The sequence below is a fragment of the Gossypium arboreum genome, chromosome 8 (genome assembly GCF_025698485.1).
Source record: "Gossypium arboreum isolate Shixiya-1 chromosome 8, ASM2569848v2, whole genome shotgun sequence".
Classification (NCBI taxonomy): Eukaryota; Viridiplantae; Streptophyta; class Magnoliopsida; order Malvales; family Malvaceae; genus Gossypium; species Gossypium arboreum.
Window position 1 is genome coordinate 136,075,535 of NC_069077.1, and position 19,476 is coordinate 136,095,010.

Here is a 19,476-nt window from a genome sequence, read left to right on the forward strand (position 1 = left end):
AATATGGTACAAGAAACTTTGTGATATTTTTAAGGACCTAAGTAGTAAATATATAAAAATTAAAGTAAATAAAAAATAGTTTCACTAAGGAAAAATTTATATTAACCCCAAAAGAAAAACAATGGGTTGTTATCTTTAGCAAATAACAAGTTGTAAACAACATGACACATGGTGTTATTATTATTTTGCATGTTAGCACTAACATGATGTCTATTTGTATTGCCGCTTTTAATTTTTAAAATAAAATTTAAAAATAAGACATTTTAAAATTAAAAAAAAATTATTTGCTCGAAATCTGGAATTCTTGCATGTTCTCCAATTTTTATTCAAATAATATTAGTTTTATTTTCTCAAAAATATTATTATATTGGGATTATTTACTCCTCCATGTATGAGAAAAGTAGATATGATTGCTGCCATAATCTCATTTTTCTTTTATTTACTATTATCGCTTTAATTTTAATCATGTTTAACAAATTCATGATATATCAATAATTGGAAAGAAATAACAACAAATTTAAAAATTTTATTAACATCATATTTTAATTATTATATTACATTTTACAAACAACACCTTCAAAAATTTATTAAAATGGTTTAATTTACATCATGGTGCACGATGAAAATAATTAATTATATAATAATATAATGTTACATTGAATCTTATATTACTTGTAATGTTATATTAAGTAAATGAAATTATAATGACAGTGTCGGTTATCTTATAATTTCACATTCTTAAACAACATCTAGATGTCGTAATATAAGATGTAATCTTATCACAATCTTTTCTTAAGTTATTTAATATTCTTGTTGAACAAAAAGAGGTTATCTAATATTCTAGGCAAAATTTGAAATTTTAGATAAAATTGTTGTAATTCCCCAAAGCTAAAAAGTATTTTAAAGGTGAATTAAGTATTTGGAGAGAAAGTATGAATAATGAAATTTATTAAGGACTAAATTGCATTTTTTAAAAAGTTGAAGGACTACAAGTGCAAATTGAACATTTTTGAAAATGAGGTGAAATTGAATAAATATTGTTATGAATGTGATATAGATATGGATATGTATTGATATGTGGAGTTGGAAAATTGAGATAGGGATCAAATTGAATAAAGTGGAAAAGTATGAGTACTAAAATGCAATTTTCCCATTTCATAGAGGATAGACCTAAATGTTATTTTCCAACTTTAATTGATATTTAGAGTCATAATGACGACATTAAAATCCCATAGCTGATGAGGTGGAAAGTTTGCGGAAATTTATGGAAATTGAGGTTAAAAAGAGTTGAAATTTGATTCGATAATGGAATAAATGGACTAAATTAAAAAAGAAAAGGGAAAAAGTGTAGAATTTTCTACACAATTGGGAGGCTAAACAACAATAGCTTGGGGCAGCAAAAATAGAAGGGAAAGAAAGAAAGGGAGGAAAGAAAGAAAAGGAAAAACTCCCATACATTTTTCTTGAGTTTTTCCTTAAAACCAAACTTAATTTCATATCCTAGAGTGATATGAAAATATTTCAATCATGGAAAATGTAATGCACCCTTACCCGAGACTATCGCCGGAGTCGAGCATGAGACATTACTAAACTTATTTTAGCATTTAAACAAGTTCAAACAATTCTCGTAGCAAACTGTCAATCTGCGTCATAGTCGCTAAAAAAATAATATCTTGAGTTATGAAACTCGAAATCAAATTCCATAAATTTTCCCTAAAACTAGACTCATATATCTACTTACTAATTTTTTTATAGAATTTTTGGTCAAGGCAATTAGTACAGTTTATTAGTTAAAGTTTCCCCTGTTTCAGGGTTCGGCTACTCTGACCCCTATGCACTACGAATAAAATTTCTTGCTGTATAGAGATCCAATGACCATGCCGTTTGTTTCTCTTAAAAATAAACTCAATAAGGAATCCATACATATAAAGTGTGAGTCATAATTATTTTTACATAATTTATGGTGAATTTATAAAGTCAGAATAGGGGATCCAGAAACCGCTCTGACCCTATTTCACCAAAACGTAAATATCTCATAAAATAAAACTCTTTTACCTATTTTGTTTCTTCCACATGAAAATAAATTCATTAGCTTCAATTCCATATTTTATTCATCATCTAATTCTATCTCTACTATTTTTAGTGATTTTTAAAACTCACGTCACTGCTGCTGTGTGATTCTGTTTTATAGTCAATTTCACCATTTTATGGATTTCCATAGATTAATTAGCACATAAAGCATACGTGTTATCAAATATAATCTTGATTAGTCACTCCAATAGCTAATCATTCTCAAACATTTCCATGCCATCCATGAGCCATATAATAAGATTATATACACAAAATTATTATAATGCTATACATGCCATATTCTCAAAATATACAAGTCATTATACCGAAATAGTTTGTTGATAGTGTGAGCGCGCCTCCGACCATTCTCGATCTCCTAGCCGGCTTGACAAAACTACGAGGAATAGAGAGGAGGGAGTAAGCATAATTGCTTAGTCAGTTCACATGTAAATAGCAAGTAACAACCATGCAATAATACGAAATCCACATTTGCATAATATCACCAAAGCATTCACATCATATTTCTCATTTATGATCTTACCATATTATTGTTATATTGAAGTCTCAACCCGAGGGTTAAGTACATACCTGTACAAAGTATCCGTTCCACAACACTTACCAACTAGTCACTTTTATCTCGAGAATTTTTCCATTTCACTAGAACTTACTAAGCATTTGGTGGTATCAGAGCTATGGTTTAGTCGATTCTCAGACTAAGATGGCGGATGTACAATATTGCTATACATGTCATATATATATTTTGTGATAGTGTGACGACTCCTAACTTTTTAAATAATTTTTTTTATAGTAAATGAATCCCGATCCAGCTGTGGCCAATGATGTAGAGAGTAATGCGCCAACTACTGATGAAGGGGCGGTGCCGACTGAAAACCATCTCCTACTGTTGGTCAAGGAGGAAGAGAAGGGGCTCGAGAAGTCTTTCTCCAGATGATGAATACATGGTACACCAAGTTCGTTCCTAAGAACCCGAATGCTCAACAACCTCCCCCACCTCCCCCGATTCCTCAACCAGTACCCCCGATGCCTCAAGTTATGGATATGATGAAATTTCATAGAACCCCAATTGATAGAATTCGCAAGCAAGGGGCTGAAGAATTCAGGGCAAATGTTGATGATGATGCTGAGAAAGCAGAATTTTGGCTTGAGAATTCTATTCGGGTATTTGATGAATTGTCTTGTACACCTAAAGAGTGCTTGAAATGTGCCATATCCTTGTTGAGAGATTCGGCTTATTATTGGTGGAAGACATTGATTTCAGTGGTGCCGAAAGAGAAAGTGACTTGGGAATTCTTTCAAGAAGTATTTCGGGAGAAATACATCAGTGAAAGATTTGTGGAACAAAAGCATAAAGAGTTTCTCGAGTTGAAGCAAGACAACATGACAGTTACTGAATATAAAAGGGAGTTCGTCCGGTTGAGTAAGTATGCTAGAGAATATATTCCTTCAGAGGCTAAAATGTGCAGACGATTAGAAGAAGGACTTAATGAAGACATCAAAGTATTTGTAGGTATTCTTGAATTGAAAGAGTTTGTAGTACTTGTTGATCGGGCTTGCAAGGCTGAAGAACTAGTTAAAGAGAAGAGAAAGGCAGAGGCTGAGACTAGAAACTTGAAGAAAAGACCAATGAGTAGCACATTTCCACTGCAATCTAGAAAATCCAGAGATATGTATTCTCGTTCTTATGCTTTGACAGGACATTCATATGGGGATCGTAAGAAGCAAAATATGGATTCCAGATTTCAAGCTACCTCTATGGCTAGTGTGGGAAATTCTAGACTTGTTGGACCCGAGTGCCAAAGATGTGGTAGAAGTCATTTTGGTCGATGTAGAATTAATGATAGATCATGTTACCAGTGCGGTTCTCCAGATCATTTCATTAAAGATTGTCCGGAGATAAATGAGAAAGAAAAATTTTAGAGTGCAAAACCTAGTAGTGCAGTTTCGAGAGGAAGATTTTTGAGAAGAGTTGAGAATAAGGCAAGCAACAAGAATATAGTCAGAGATTCAGCGATTAAATCTGAAGCTAGAGCTTCGGCTAGAACTTATGCCATAAAGGCGCGTGAAGATGCTTCATCTCCTGACGTGATCACTGGTATTTTCTCTCTTTATGATGTTAATGTTATTGCTTTAATTGACCCCGATTCTACTCATTCATATGTGTGCATGAAATTTGTGTCTACTATGAGTATACCTATTGAGTCTACGGAATTTATAATTAAAGTGTCGAACTCGTTAGGCAAATGTGTTATAGTTGATAAAGTATGCAAGAAATGCCCTTTGATGATTAGAGGTCATTATTTTCCTGCCGACTTGATATTGTTGCTGTTTGATAAATTCGATGTCATTTTGGGTATGGATTGGTTAACATTGCATGATGCTATAGTGAATTGTAGACAGAAAGTTATTGAATTGAAATGTGAAAATGGTGAAAATCTGCGGGTTGAACCAGACGAATCAGAGGCATTGCCTAATGTGATTACTTCGATGTCTGCTAAGAGATATTTGAAAAAGGGTTATGAAGCTTATTTGCCGTATGTGTTGAATACAAAAGAATCTGAGAAGAAAGTTGAATCAGTGCCGATTGTGTGTGAATTCGCGGATGTATTTCCATAAGAGTTGCCGGGTTTGCCTCCTGTCAGAGAAGTAGAATTTGGTATTGAGTTGATACCGGGAACAACTCTGATCTTGATTGCTCCGTATAGAATGGCACCAATAGAGTTGAAAGAATTGAAGTCATAGTTGCAAGAGTTGACTGACAAAGGTTTTGAGACCGAGTTTTTCGCCTTGGGGTGCTCCCGTATTATTTGTGAAAAAGAAGGATAGTTCAATGAGATTATGTGTAGACTATCAGTAGTTAAATAAAGTGACAGTCAAGAACAAGTATCCGTTGCCGAGAATTGATGATTTATTCGACCAGTTGAAAGGAGCGACATGGTTTTTAAAGATTGACTTGAGGTCTGTGTACTACCAGTTGCGAGTAAAAGAGTTAGATGTGCCTAAAACTGCTTTTAGAACAAGGTATGGCCATTATGAATTTTTAGTTATGCCATTCGGTTTGACAAATGCTCCTGCTGTGTTTATGGATTTAATGAACCAAATATTCTGGCCATACTTGGACAGGTTTGTGGTGGTATTTATTGATGATATCTTGATTTATTCGAAAGATAAGACAGAGCATGCTGAGCACTTGAAAATAGTTTTGCAACTTTGAGAGACAAGCAGTTGTTGTTAAGTTCAGTAAAAGTGAGTTTTGGCTTCGAGAAGTCAGATTCTTGGGTCATATAGTTTTGGGTGATGGTATACGAGTTGATCCCAGTAAAATTTCAGCTATTGTTGATTGGAAACCACTGAAGAATGTGACTGAGGTTAGAAGTTTCTTGGGTCTAGCTGGTTATTATCGATGATTTGTGAATGGATTTTCTATGATTGCTACTCCTATGACTAAACTGCTCCAAAAGGATGTTAAATTCGAGTGGACGGAAGAATGTCAACAGATCTTTGAGAAATTGAAAAAGTTACTGACTGAAGCACCAGTGTTGGTACAACTCGAGTCAGGTAAAAAATTTGTGGTATATAGTGATACTTCTCTAAATGACTTGGGATGTGTACTTATGCAAGAAAGAAAAGTTGTGGCTTATGCTTCAAGGCAGCTGAAACCTCACGAAAAGACTTACCCGACTAATGATTTGGAACTGGCTGTTGTAGTGTTTACTTTGAAGATTTGGCGACATTATCTATATGGTGAAAAGTGCCGAGTATATACCGACCATAAAAGTCTCAAGTACTTGATATCACAAAAAGACTTGAATTTGAGACAGCGGAGATGGTTAGAATTATTGAAAGATTACGAGCTTGGGATTGACTATCATCCGGGGAAAGCGAATATGGTTGTCGATGCCTTGAGTAGAAAGTCGTTATTTGATTTGAGAGCTATGAATACTCAGTTAACGGTATCTAACGATGGTTCGATTCTAGCAGAGTTGAGAGCAAGACCGATGTTTTTACAAGAGATTTGTGAAGCTCAGAAAAGTGACCAAGATTTGCAAGCCAAGAGAAAGCAATGTGAGGCTGATACGGGATCAGATTTCAGAATCGGTTCTGATGGTTGCTTGATGTTTAAAGATCGAATTTGTGTATCGAAGAATGATAAGTTGATTCGGAAGATTTTGCACGAAGCACACAGTGGTTGTTTGTCAATGCATCCGGGTAATACAAAAATGTACAATGATTTGAAGAAAATATATTGGTGGAACGGAATAAAAAGAGATATTTCTGAGTTTATATCATGATGCTTGATTTGTCAGCAAGTAAAAGCTGAACACCAGGTGCCTTCGGGTCTACTTCAGCCTATCATGATTCCCGAATGAAAGTGGGATCGAGTTACCGTAGACTTTATGTCAGGGTTGCCGTTAACTCCAAGGAAGAAAGATGCCAGCTGGGTAATAGTTGATAGATTGACTAAATCAACTCATTTTATTCAGGTACGTTCTGATTATTCTTTTGATAAGTTGGCTGAATTGTATATCAGTGAGATTGTTAGACTTCACGGAGTACCTTTTTCGATCATTTCAGATAGAGATCCAAAGTTTACCTCGCGGTTTTGGCAAAAGTTACAAGAGGCATTAGGTACGAAGTTAAATTTCAGCACTGCTTTCTATCCACAGACTGGTGGATAATCAGAGAGAGCAATTCAGATTCTTGAAGACATGCTCAGATTTTGTGTATTAGAATTCCAAGGTAGTTGGGAAAGGTACTTACCGTTGGTAGAATTTGCTTACAATAACAGTTATCAAACAAGTTTGAAAATGGCACCTTATGAAGCATTGTACGGTCGTAAGTGTCGGATGCCACTATATTGGACCGAACTTAAAGAAAATCAAATCTACAGAGTTGATCTAATTAAGAAAATCGAAGAAAAAGTTAAAGTGGTTCGAGATTATTTGAAAGCTGATTCGGACAGACAGAAATCCTACGCGGATTTGAAACGAAAAGAGATTGAGTTCCAAGTTGGTGATAGAGTGTTTTTAAAAGTGTCTCCGTGGAAGAAGGTGCTCAGATTCGGTCGGAAAGGTAAATTGAGTCCACATTTTATTGGACTGTATGAGATAATTGAAATAATTGGACCGGTAGCATATCGGTTAGCACTACCACCGGAATTAGAGAAGATTCATGATGTGTTCCATGTATCTATGTTACGTCGGTATCGTTCGAATCCTTCATATATGATTTCACCAACGGAAATCAAGTTGCAACCGGATATGACTTACAATGAAGAACCGGTTAAAATTTTATCTCGGGAGGTCAAACAACTAAGAAACAAAAGTATAGCTCTCGTGAAAGTACTGTGGCAAAAGCACGGGGTAGAAAAGGCTACATGGGAGCCCGAGGAAACTATAAGGAATCAATACCCACACCTGTTGACTGGTAAGATTTTCGGGGATGAAAATCCCTAAAGGGGAGGAGAGTTGTGATATCCTGAATTACGGCCTAATCAGAATAGTGGTTTCGGGACTACAAATTCGAGATAGAAAAAAATAGTAAGTAGATATATGAGTCTAGTTTTAGGGAAAATTTACGGAATTTGATTTCGAGTTTCGTAACTCGAGATATGATTTTTTTAGCGACTGTGATGCAGATGGACAGTTTACTACAAAAATTGTTTGAACTTGTTTAAATGCTAAAATAAGTTTAGTAATGTCTCATGCTCGACTCCGGCGACGGTCTCGGGTAAAGGGGCGTTACAGAAACAACTTAGATAAAGATGAAAGTGAAGGGAATGCTTGAAAAGCGAAGAGAATGATTAATTTCAAGTGAAAAAATTTCAAGTAAAAATATAGGTAAGTACTTAAATAAATTCGAGTTAGTTTATTTTAATTTGATTGTTTGAGTATTTAAATTTTAATATGAAATAATTAAATAAGACATAATTAAGATTATTGAATTTAGTCTTGAATATGTAATTAAAGGTATGTTAGTAATGTAAGAAATGATAAAGTGATAATTTAGTGATTAGTGAATTTTATGAAACTAAGGATTAAATTATAAAAAGTGAAAAGTTATTTATTTGTCATTTTTATAAGTGAATAGATGTAGAATAGTGAAATTACTATAGAGATGACTGAATTGTAAAAAGTGTAAATTTTGATTTGTGAAATAAATATTGTGATTAAAGATTTAAATGGAGTGAAAAGTGATACTAAGTGTTATAAAAGTAAATATTGGATTTTCATGAATTTAGGGATTAAATTGTAAAATCTTAAAAAATTACCAAGTGTGCTAAAAGAGTGAAATAAATATTTAATTGAAGTGTTTTATGAAAGCAAAGTGTTATATGAAAGTGAGTTAATGTATAAAGTGGGGATGTAGTGCATGTGGTTATATAATTCAAAGTGAATAAGTAATGTGACACAAACAAAGTGATATATGTGATATGTCAAGTATGTTATACGAAAGTGAATATGTGAATGTGTGAAATGAAAATATTATGTATATGCTTATATAATTTAAGATGAATGAATAAAATGTTATGTGAATAAATGACTTAATGAGCTTAAATGATATATAATATGTGATAATGAAATGATTTTGGGGTTAAGAGGGGCTAGGGGTGACTGCACCCTGGTGTGCGTGTGCCGAGTTTATGAATCAAAACAAATACAATTAGAATATAGCAGTGTGCTGCAAGTGTGATAGGTCAGTTGTAATATTTATAAGTGTTACAATAGAACACTCTGAGTATTCCAAAGATTGAACCCAATAGAATTTAGGTAATAAGGGGATCCACAAGGAAAATGCATGTAACCCTCAATAGTTTGCTCCATGTTGAAGTCTTGCACCTACGAAGTAGTGAAGGCTCAATGTTGCGACACCCACATCCATTGTAGTTCTCCTTAATGTTTGGTCATCATCGTTTCCCTACACCAACTTAAACTCACCATTAGATCTCCAATGACATCATTTTGCCAACTTAGGTCTCAAACGGAGTAAAACTAAGCAAAAACAATTATTAATACTAAATACTAAAAATCAACAAAACTATAGAAGAAAACTCGTACATTGCTTGAGAATAAGCTTACCGAGTGTTTTAAAGAGCTTGATTTGACGTATAAAATTACGATAGATCAAGGGGTTCGAATGGGAACCAGGCTAGTGTTGCAGAGGTTCAAAGGAGATTAGAGGTTCAAAGGAGATTAGGTGACGATAAATGAGTTATGTAATATGTTTAATGGAGTTTCCTATGTTTTCTAGAGTTGTGTTAAAGGCCAAGAGTTTTGTGTTGGCATGGAGCTTTGGAATTTATCGAAATATTGCATGATCTGAAATATCGTATGTTTTGATTAATTGAAACTTCTTTAAGACTCACTAAAGACTGCAAAAGTGATGTGTGAAATTAAATGTGCATGTGTATGTGTAATAATATGTGAAAATAAAGATAAAAGTGAACATGTTAAATAACATATGTGAATTAAATGTTTATGTTATATTTGTGAAACGAGAGAAAGGTTTTGATATGTGAATGTAAAAGTTAATTAGTGATAATATATGTTAAATTGAAAACTATAAGTTATAAAGTTTATTTAGATGATTTTATGTTTGGAAATTAATTAAAAGTTTAAGTATATTACTAAAAATGTTATTAAAATTAATTAAATTATATATATATGGTAAGATTGAATTCAATTGAGTACTTACTAAACTATTCATATAGCTTAATGCGTTTGTTTAAATATGTAGGTGAAAAAAATTGATTGAAGATACGAGAAGTACTTCTTCATGAGGATCACATTAATCCTCGAAGTTTCAAAACTCTTTTGGTATATGATTTTGGACATAGAAATGAGATGTTCATTAGGTGTTTATGCTATGTTTAAATAGTACTTAAATGACAATGCTGGGAAATTACATGGTATTTGGTAATAAGAATGAAAATATGATAATTTGGATGTTAATCTAATATATTTTGAGGATTAAATATGTTAGTAAATGTTAGAAATGATTTGAGAATAAAATTAAATATAAAAAATATATATTTGATATTTAAGTGACTTAGTGCCTAATGTGACATTCATTCCTCGGGTTATCGGTTTAACCCAAGAGAGAGTTGTTACAATTACTCTTTGTCTTCATACTACTTTGTGGTTTGCTACCTTGATTGTTAAGGATCTATTTTTTTAAAACGTTTGTCGAATGCTTTAGAAAAATTGCTAGTGTTATGGAAAAATGTGGTTTGTAAATTTTAGTGTTCCCCATTATTATAAATATCGTGGTTGAAGGTTAAAATGTCATTTTGGACATGATTGTAGAAAGTTAAAAATTATTTAAGTTATAAAACTTATTTAAATGATTTTATGTTTTGGAAATTAATTAAAATTTAAGTATATTAGTGAAAGAAACTATGTGAATAAATATTATTAAAATTAATTAAATTATATATATATGGTAAGATTAATTTCAGTTGACTATTTACTAGGCTATTCATATAACTTAATGCGTTTATTTAAACACGTAGGTCAAAGAAAGTAGATTAAAAATATGAGAAGTATTTTTTCACGAGGATCACATCAACCCTTAAAGTTTCAAAGCTGTTTTGGTATATGATTTTGGACATAGAATGACAATGTACGTAAGGTGTTTATGCTATATGTTTAAATGACAATGTTGGGAAATTACATGGTATTTGGTAATAAGAATGAAAATATAATATTTTGAATGTTAATTTAATACATTTTGAGGATTAAATATGTTAATAAATGTTTAGAAATGATTTGAGAAGTCTAAATTGAACTTTATAAGAATAAATTGAACTTTATAAGAATAAAATTAAGTATAAAGAAGATATATTTGATATTTAAGTGACTTAGGATATTCGTTTCTCGAGAAATCGATTTAACCCGAACAAGGGATGTTACAATTACTCTGTCTTCATACTATTTTATGGTTTGTTACCTTTATTGTTAAGAATCTATTTTTTCAAAACGTTTGTTGAATGCTTTAAAAAAATCACTAGTGTTCAGAAAAATGTGGTTTGTGAATTTTAATGTATTATAAAAATCGTAATTGAAGGTTAAAATATTATTTTTGGACATGGTTATAGAAAATTAAAATATTTAAGTTATACGAGGTTTAAATAGTTTAATATAATAACACATAAAGTATAAAATTTATAAAATTGACTATACATCAAATATTTTAAAAACTTAATTTTAATAAATAATATTTAAATAATTTAATATAATTATTCATAAAATTATTTCATTGACGCAATCAGATTGTGGGGTCGCGTTGCCTTTTTTGACGGTGAAACCTCCTTACAATTAACAAACTATCCATCAAAAATATATAAATTAAATAAATAAAAAAACAGGCAAAGAGCGAAGAAAAAGTCAATTATTTGAGAGAGTCTCTGTTTTTTTTCATTTATTTATTTATTTTTCAAAATCTCCATTTGATCTCGCTAATTATGATCCAATTCAAACACCGTCTACCCATCCTCTTCTCTTCTCTGTCACCGCTTCTTTCGCGGCGCCGTGCACGTTAGCTAATGGACCTAATGCATCATTCTTCTACTTTTCTGCTCCCTACGATTCCCCTACACCACGGCCCTTCTCTAACGTACGCCCTTGTTGTTCTTAACCAAACCCTCCCCAGATTCGCCCCTTTGCTTTGGAAACACGGTACTTATCCTGCGTCCTCTTCTCTTTTTTTCTGTTTCTGTTTGAGGATTTAATTTTTTCCTTTACTTTTTTGTTTAGTGCAGCTCAGCTTCGTCTCTGTGCTGATGGTGGCGCCAACCGTGTGTTCGATGAAATGCCTCTATTGTTCCCTGAGGAAGATGCTTCCGATGTTCGACGCAGGTTTTTTTTTTTTTTTTGTCTTTATTTACCGCTTTTGCGTTTGTCTTATAATGGCTCTGTTGAAATTGATTGACGTGCCTCTGTCTGCATCTTTTGATTTGGACTCTTATATAAGTTAAACGGTTTGTTCTTTTTAGTTTCATCATGATTTGATCCAGGCAATGCTTAACAAAAGCTTGCGTTGAAAAATTTATGCTGAAAAGAAATGTGTTTGAAGAATTGTAATTGACGTGAAAAAGTGCAAAATATTAAAAAATAATTAATAATAATAATAAAAGTTAAGAAAATGCTGACCTTAAAAGTTATGCTCACTGCAATGCTGAATGGGACCTTAAATTGATGTTAACTGATGCTAATGCTTTAGTTGTTATTTTAAAATGATTTATAAACATGGTGTTTTGTTTCATTGCAGATACAAACCGGATGTAATTAAAGGTGATATGGATTCAATACGAAAGGAAGTACTTGATTTTTATAGTAGCCTAGTAAGTTTTCAAATTTCCTTTTGTAGAACCATTTAGCTCATCATGTTGATCTTGTGTTCCTTTACGACTCTATAGCTTGCTCTCACTTATTCTTCACCAGTTTCTTGTTTTAACTTGTGGTTAATGCGTTACATCTCTCTAGTTTATATATTTCGATCAGTCGACATTTTTTGCTTGCTTCTTTGGTGCAGGGAACGGAGATTATCGATAAATCCCATGATCAAGACACCACGGATCTACATAAATGTATAACATACATTCGGGACTTCACTCCCGATGTGAATAAGTCTAGTGTATGTTAAACTTAATTGCTCTAGTTTTACCTTCATTTTTATCTATAGTTTGTGTGCTTTGATTGATAGTTTATATTTTATTTTTCTGGATTTAATAGCAGCTTTGCATTCTTGTTGCCGGAGCACTTGGTGGACGATATGACCACGAGATGGGAAACCTAAACGTTCTATATTGTTTCTCCTCCTTACGGATAGTTCTTTTATCAGATGACAGTCTCATCTATCTTCTTCCTAGGACTCTTCATCACGAGATACATATTCAAACATCTGTTGAGGGCCCACACTGTGGACTCATCCCAATCGGGGTGCCATCGAGGAGTAGTACAACAACTGGGCTCCGGTGGAATCTGAGTAAGTATATGATTACTTTACGTTAGTGTTTGCTATTAAACTGAAGTGGACACAATTTCATGCTTTACTCATGTCATAAGTTTTGCATGCCTTATTATGTCGATGCAGAGAAAGAAGCTAATTTTATTTTATGTGCTTTATAATGTATCCCTTACATTCACCAATAAACATTGGTAAATCTTATACATGTTTAGAATCTGTTACCTCTTCGTGTCATTTCATTATGATCCAAAGGACCAAGGAGATATATATATATTTGGAGATATTAAATGTCACTTCAAATAGCTTCTTCCCTACCATGGAACTTGATAGAAATATTCGGAACTACCGAGCTAGCGTGACTAGTGACTCCTTTGAATTGCCTTTCTATTATAGTAAATGTAAACCTTAGTATGCTGTCTTAAGTCTATTTTGTGGTATTCACATCTAGATGATAGCATACCGGATTGTTCCTTTCTAGTTTCTACCTAGCTTGGCTGCAAAATTATGGTAACAATGATATTCAATTGTACGCTGTTCTCATACTTCCATCAGGAGCCAGCTTTTTTGACATTACCGTTATGATTTTATCTTATTTTTCTTGTTCCAGATAACACGGAGATGAGATTTGGTGGTTTAATAAGCTCATCGAATATAGTCGTAGGAGAGAAAGTGACAGTGCAATCAGATACTGATCTTCTTTGGACCATTTCCATTAAAAAGTTGTAGCCTGACTTTAGGTTTCTATGAGTTTCCCAGCATGCAAATTTCTCTATTTTTGAACTTGTTTCACTTTGGTCCCATTCTTAAAATAAGTATGAAGATTTGTTACATCCAAGGTGTGGTAAAATCATTGTTTAATGCTTAAGCCCCTATATTAAGGAAATGTGCTTAGCATGGGTATGTTCAATTTTCTTAATTTCAAGTTTTTTGCTTTATATTTGGTTGTATGTCTGGAGGGTTCGAATGTGAATGTCCACTATAGTATAGCTAATCTGAATTGCAAATTATAGAAGTAAAGAGGATTTAGATAATGGATGTTCGAGGGTTAATATATTCACATTCGCTTGATATCGTTGTGTATGTAAATTTTAACTTCTCTTAACTCACGATTCTTACAATTCTAATCTTTATATAAATGGTTAAACAATGAAAAAACTGAAGTTGGATAATGGTCAATTTATAAAATACAACCAGAAAAAAAAACTATCCTCTAAAGTGGACAAAATTTAATTGTAGTAAATAGAAGGATAGAGTTGGTATCAACCTTCAACACAACTCACATATAAATTTTAAGAGAGATGTAATATAACATATCTCAAATTTGATTTTTATGATTAAAATAATTTAATCTAGATTTACAATTTCAAAAGTACTACTACCCTTATCATTATTAATGGCTTTAATGGTTATTTTGGCAATCTTGTAAGTAACACAAGTAACCTCTTAAGGACATGTTATACCACCCAAGATTATTTATTCTGTAACAGTTGCTCAACACGTCTAATCAGAGCTGAACTTGAGCTTTCTAAATTCTTCCCTTGAATTGCTTGGACTACCATAGAACTATCAGTTTAAATCAAGATTCTGTCCATAACCCGCTTTTGTAAAATAGTCAAATTATCTAAAATACCCCATAATTCAGCATTAAATACGAGCATTCTCCAAAAAATGATCACCTCTATGATTATGCACCACACTCTCTGTAGATGTTAAACTTGTGGTCAAATTAACTGTACATCTTTGAGTCAAAACCTTATTATATGTAGACTAAAATTATCTCACCCAAGTAATAGAAATTTTAATAATCTCAATGACATTTCTTATAAATTCTTGAAGACGAATAAATTTTTATTCTTCCAAATGCCCCTACCAACCCCACAAAGTCCAAAATATTATTATGGATTTCGTTAAGAAGGCAACCATGCAGAAAGTTAAGGGAAATTATGGCGAATGAGTGGGATTTAACGCTGCTTAGTTCTTGTATTTAAGCATGTTTGAAGCGAGAAGAATCTTATGGAGGAAATTATTGTGAGTAAACCTCTCATTCCCAATAATTGGAGCACCAAAATCCAACACTTTCCTCATAATCTACCCACCAACACCCGTCGCTCTCAGTAACATCTTTTATCTACATCACCACCACAAAGTAAAAATAAAAATAAAAAATCATTAAAGCCTTATTACAACAATAGTAAAATTATTTTTTAAAAATAAATTATAATTTTAGAAAAGTAAATTATTTTTATTAAAAAATTGTCCATTAAAAATTAGCGTGATTAATTTAAAATGAATGAATTTTTGACAAAAAGAATAAATATATAAATTAATTTATTTATTTATTAACATAAAATACAATACGATTCATAATACAAAAATTTCTATTGTACAATTTTAATTTTAAAATTATATTTTGTTTAAGTATAGTAAATAGGGAAGTGTTTGATCGAATCAAGTAAAAAATTTTCGAGTTAATCGCGTTCATGAGTCCTATTTTATCATCCTAACTTGATTTGAAATTTTTCGAATCAAGTTAAATGAAATGAATCGAATCAAATTGAGTAAAATTATTTGAATTAAATTAAAAACTAAACATGTCAAATTAAAATATTGTTACAAGATAACTAATTTTATGTTAGAGCATATAAATTTACAACTAAATATATTTAAAAACTTTTTCAAAGTAAAATAATAAAAAATAAAATATTTTAGTATGATAAACTTGAATAATTAATTAACATATTCAAGTTTTCAAAATTATTATTTTAGAAAATTTTAAAATTTTAAATTTCTTTATATATATTTTAGAATTTTTATAATTCGTTAAAATATATAAATTTAGAAATTTTATAAATATTTTGATTTTTAAATTTATTTTAATTTTTTATAATTTTATTGAGAAAAAAATTATTTGTTCAATTTTAAAGTTGAGAGAGATAAGAAATATTCACAATAATCTGTTATTTAAATTGTAAAATTTAACTCAATTTAAATTTAAATCGAATTATTTAAGTTAACTCGAATAATTCTTATAACTTAATTTGATTAAGTAAGAAATTCAATTTTTCTTCAATTTTTTTAATAGAATGAAATTTTGCACTCAAAGAAAAAAACACTCATTCCCCGTATAAAAATTAATAATTAACTAATTAATTAATAATAGTAAATCACACTTGAGACAGAAATCGAATTCTGACAAAAATAAGAACAGAAAAAACCCGAAGTGAGATCCTGTTTCTTCTCTTGTTGGTATTTTCGATATCTTTTTCATTTTTCATTTAGGGTTTTTAAGCCAATTGATTATCTCTCTCTCTTCCCTCATTTTTTTGCTACCAACAAAAAGCTTATTCTTCTTTTTTTTTTTTTACTTTTTTATAAAAACCCCGTTATATTATTCTCCGATCGTGCTAGGGTTTAGACTTAAAGCGTAATTGCTGTACAGTTAATAAGATTTCAATTCCAAGGTTTTATAAATGCTTTGTTTTCTGTATCATACTCTCTTTGGCATTGTTCTTGATTCCTTTGCCTGTTTTTCCTTTTTTTTTTGTCTTGCAGGTTTTTTTGTTCCTCGCTAGGTTTATTCTTCATTCAAAGAGAAGGAAAAAGATGGTATGTTAATATCTTTTAACTTACCTTGTTTGTCTGTTTGGTTGCTTAGAAACCCCTGGAAAATTAGGAAATCGGAAAAAAAAATTAAACTTTTCATATGCTATCGAAGGGTTTTTCGGTTAATTTTGCTTTCTTATGGTGTTTTCATTCAAAGAGAAAGAAAAGGATAGTATGTTAGTCTTTTAAATTACCTTCTTTGTCTGTTTGGTTCCTTAGAAAGCCTGAGAAATTCGAAAAAACAACTTTCTTACGCATTCAAAGGGTTTTTGGTTTAAATTTGGTTTCCTAATGTTTTTATTCAAAGAAAAGGAAAAAGATAGTATATTAGTCTTTTGAATTACATTGGCTATCTGTTTGGTTGCTTATAAACACCAGGAAACTAGGGAAATCAAATTGAGACAAAAAAAAAAAAGAGCAACTTTTGATACGCTATCAAATGATTTTTGGGTTAATTTTGATTTCTTAAGGTATTTTTGAATACTTTGTTGTCTTTGCCCGACTCACCTGTCTTACCTATTATGCAAATCTTGGGCAGCTTCCTCTTTCTCTACTAAAAACGGCACAGGGTCATCCTATGGTAAGAACATTTACGTTTCCTCGTATGCCTCTACATATGGTACAAAAAGTTTTCTTCAGTAATTGATGTAATTGATTTTTAAAACAATTGTGTGTTTTTGCGTCTGTGTTTCTTATTTCTGTTTGCTAATAGTTGGTGGAACTGAAAAATGGGGAGACATATAATGGACATTTGGTCAATTGCGACACTTGGATGAACATCCATCTTCGTGAAGTTATCTGTACTTCAAAGGTGCAAAAATGAATTCATTCTATGTTTCTTGCTTTATTTATTTCTTCCTATAATAAAAGTAGGGTGTTGTTTTTTAAAACTTTTTTTTATAAATTATGGTCAGGGTTTGATTGAGAAAATATAATGTAGGATGGAGACAGGTTTTGGAGAATGCCTGAATGCTATATCCGTGGAAATACAATCAAGTATCTTCGAGTTCCTGATGAGGTATCTTTTACTCCATGTATATGCTGTTGTTTTATTACTAACTTTGCATCGTAGAGATTATTTATCATGTGTTTTTAACTTCGTTTATTTTAGAGTTTTGTAAATGCTTGATTTTTAGTTGCTTCCATGAAAGGATAGAGTGGAATTTTAGCTATTTCACTGTTGAATAAGCTTTCTTTGTCTTCTGTGGTGTTAAAAAGTAGTATTCATTTATCTGAAGCTAAGTCGGTAATTTGATTTACTATACAACTAGTTGACAAACTTGGATCTGTAAAATGCAAAATTTAGTTCTTGTTACTTGGATCAGCTTTGGGTTTTAAAGGTTTCATGTAAATTGCTGCTTGGTTTTGTTGTAGTTTTGTTGTGCCCTCCTCTAACCATTTTATTATCCTTTAGCCATTCCATTAATTTTAGTAACTTTCCCATTTGAATTTCAGGTAATTGATAAAGTTCAGGAAGAAACAAAGAGTCGTGCAGGTATGATTTATAATTCTCTTGCTAACTACTGGATGGGATGGATAATTATCTTGGTATTCAATTTTTTGGGGTACAGTGTATTTTGCATAGCAACCGTATTATATTCGTATGTTATTTGAACTCGTGGGAGTGCTGGATATTGGTATGCATCTGACAGGGGTACTTTTTTTAACCTGGCTTTTTGATTATTTTTCTACCTTTTCAGATAGGAAGCCTCCTGGTGTAGGCCGTGGGAGAGGCAGGGCTCGAGAAGATGGTCCTGGTGGAAGGCAACCAAAAGGAGCTGGGCGTGGGCTAGATGACAGTGCTAGGACTACAAGTGGAGGCCGAGGGAGGGGTGGTTCAGGTGGAAAAAACACTGGAGGCAGAGGTAAACTATTGAAAGCCCTAAAACCTGGTTTTGTAGCTCTGCAGATAATTGAATAATCCATTATGACTGGCTTAACATTTGATAAATTAAGACTGATGGATTGATTGCTGTTTGTTTTCGTTTTGGCAGGTAGTGGCCGGGGTCGGGGTTGATGCAACACTCTACTTTGTTTTGGGGGGTAACATGGGCTATTTTAAGAAGCAGGTTGCATCCAAATGACTGAAGTTGGAGGGTTAATTCTATCAAAAAGTGGTTGCCTTTTAAGTGCCAAATGTTAGGTACATTGCAGAAGTCATATAAGGATCCGTGTATTGTGGTTTTTATCATTTAACTGTGTTTTTTGGTTATTGAGTTAATAGCTTGCAAAGACAAATTGTTGTTGAATTTATTGGTTCAAGTTAATGAGGGTCTTTGTGCCTTTCTTCTGTTGTTTACCTGCTTGCTATTGAATTTACCCGAAATAGGAAAAAAGATCTCCAATTTGTAAGATATAGCAGAGTTTGGCCATGTATGAATGTACACCTTTATGTGGTTATATTTTTGTATCAATTTCATATATATATATCAGAAAGAGTGTCAGACACTTTCACTGAAATATGATAAAGTAGACCTTTTCTACCCTGTTAGTTGACAACCAAAATCCATTTTTTTAAATAAGAGAAATATCATACGATATAAAAGTTCATGGGTTAACAAACTAGAAATGTGAATAAGTACAAACTACCATGTCGTGTAATTGCATGTTGTGATCATCATAAAAGTCTAGTAAAAATTCAGTGGAGGCTGAAGTGGCAAAAAAGATAAATACAACGAGGATGGCGCTAGACTAGCACTACAAAAAAAACTACTGGAGATGCATTATCGGTATCAATTGCTAATAATAGTGTAGTCTAGCTTATGATGCACAAAACTAGTCCTCAAATGGCCGAACCTTCCCTGGAACAAAATTAAA

General features: G+C 32.1%; 2 protein-coding genes across 6 annotated transcripts; both read left to right on the forward strand.

The window, feature by feature from the left end:
- Positions 1–11,432: 11,432 nt before the first annotated feature.
- On the forward strand, positions 11,433–13,939 carry LOC108468134 (thiamine pyrophosphokinase 1-like). 2 transcript variants are annotated; one of them, XM_053031902.1, is made up of 6 exons: positions 11,433–11,765; positions 11,849–11,945; positions 12,358–12,430; positions 12,622–12,723; positions 12,822–13,074; positions 13,664–13,939. In XM_053031902.1, the coding sequence occupies exons 1-6, from the start codon at positions 11,633–11,635 to the stop codon at positions 13,780–13,782; spliced, it is 777 nt and encodes a 258-aa protein (XP_052887862.1). In that variant the 5' UTR covers positions 11,433–11,632; the 3' UTR covers positions 13,783–13,939. The 2 variants fall into 2 exon arrangements, with proteins under 2 accessions (XP_052887862.1, XP_017624486.2); XM_017768997.2 differs by having other exon boundaries at positions 12,825–13,074.
- A 2,239-nt stretch (positions 13,940–16,178) lies between these two features.
- Positions 16,179–19,128, forward strand: LOC108467958 (sm-like protein LSM4). 4 transcript variants are annotated; one of them, XM_017768792.2, is made up of 8 exons: positions 16,179–16,302; positions 16,609–16,662; positions 17,198–17,239; positions 17,372–17,470; positions 17,600–17,677; positions 18,115–18,154; positions 18,360–18,524; positions 18,654–19,128. In XM_017768792.2, exons 2-8 carry the CDS (start codon positions 16,660–16,662, stop codon positions 18,674–18,676), a joined length of 450 nt encoding a protein of 149 aa, XP_017624281.1. In that variant the 5' UTR covers positions 16,179–16,302; positions 16,609–16,659; the 3' UTR covers positions 18,677–19,128. The 4 variants fall into 4 exon arrangements, with proteins under 4 accessions (XP_017624281.1, XP_017624278.1, XP_017624277.1 ...); XM_017768789.2 differs by having other exon boundaries at positions 16,185–16,276; XM_017768788.2 differs by having other exon boundaries at positions 16,288–16,517.
- The last annotated feature ends 348 nt before the right edge of the window (positions 19,129–19,476 follow it).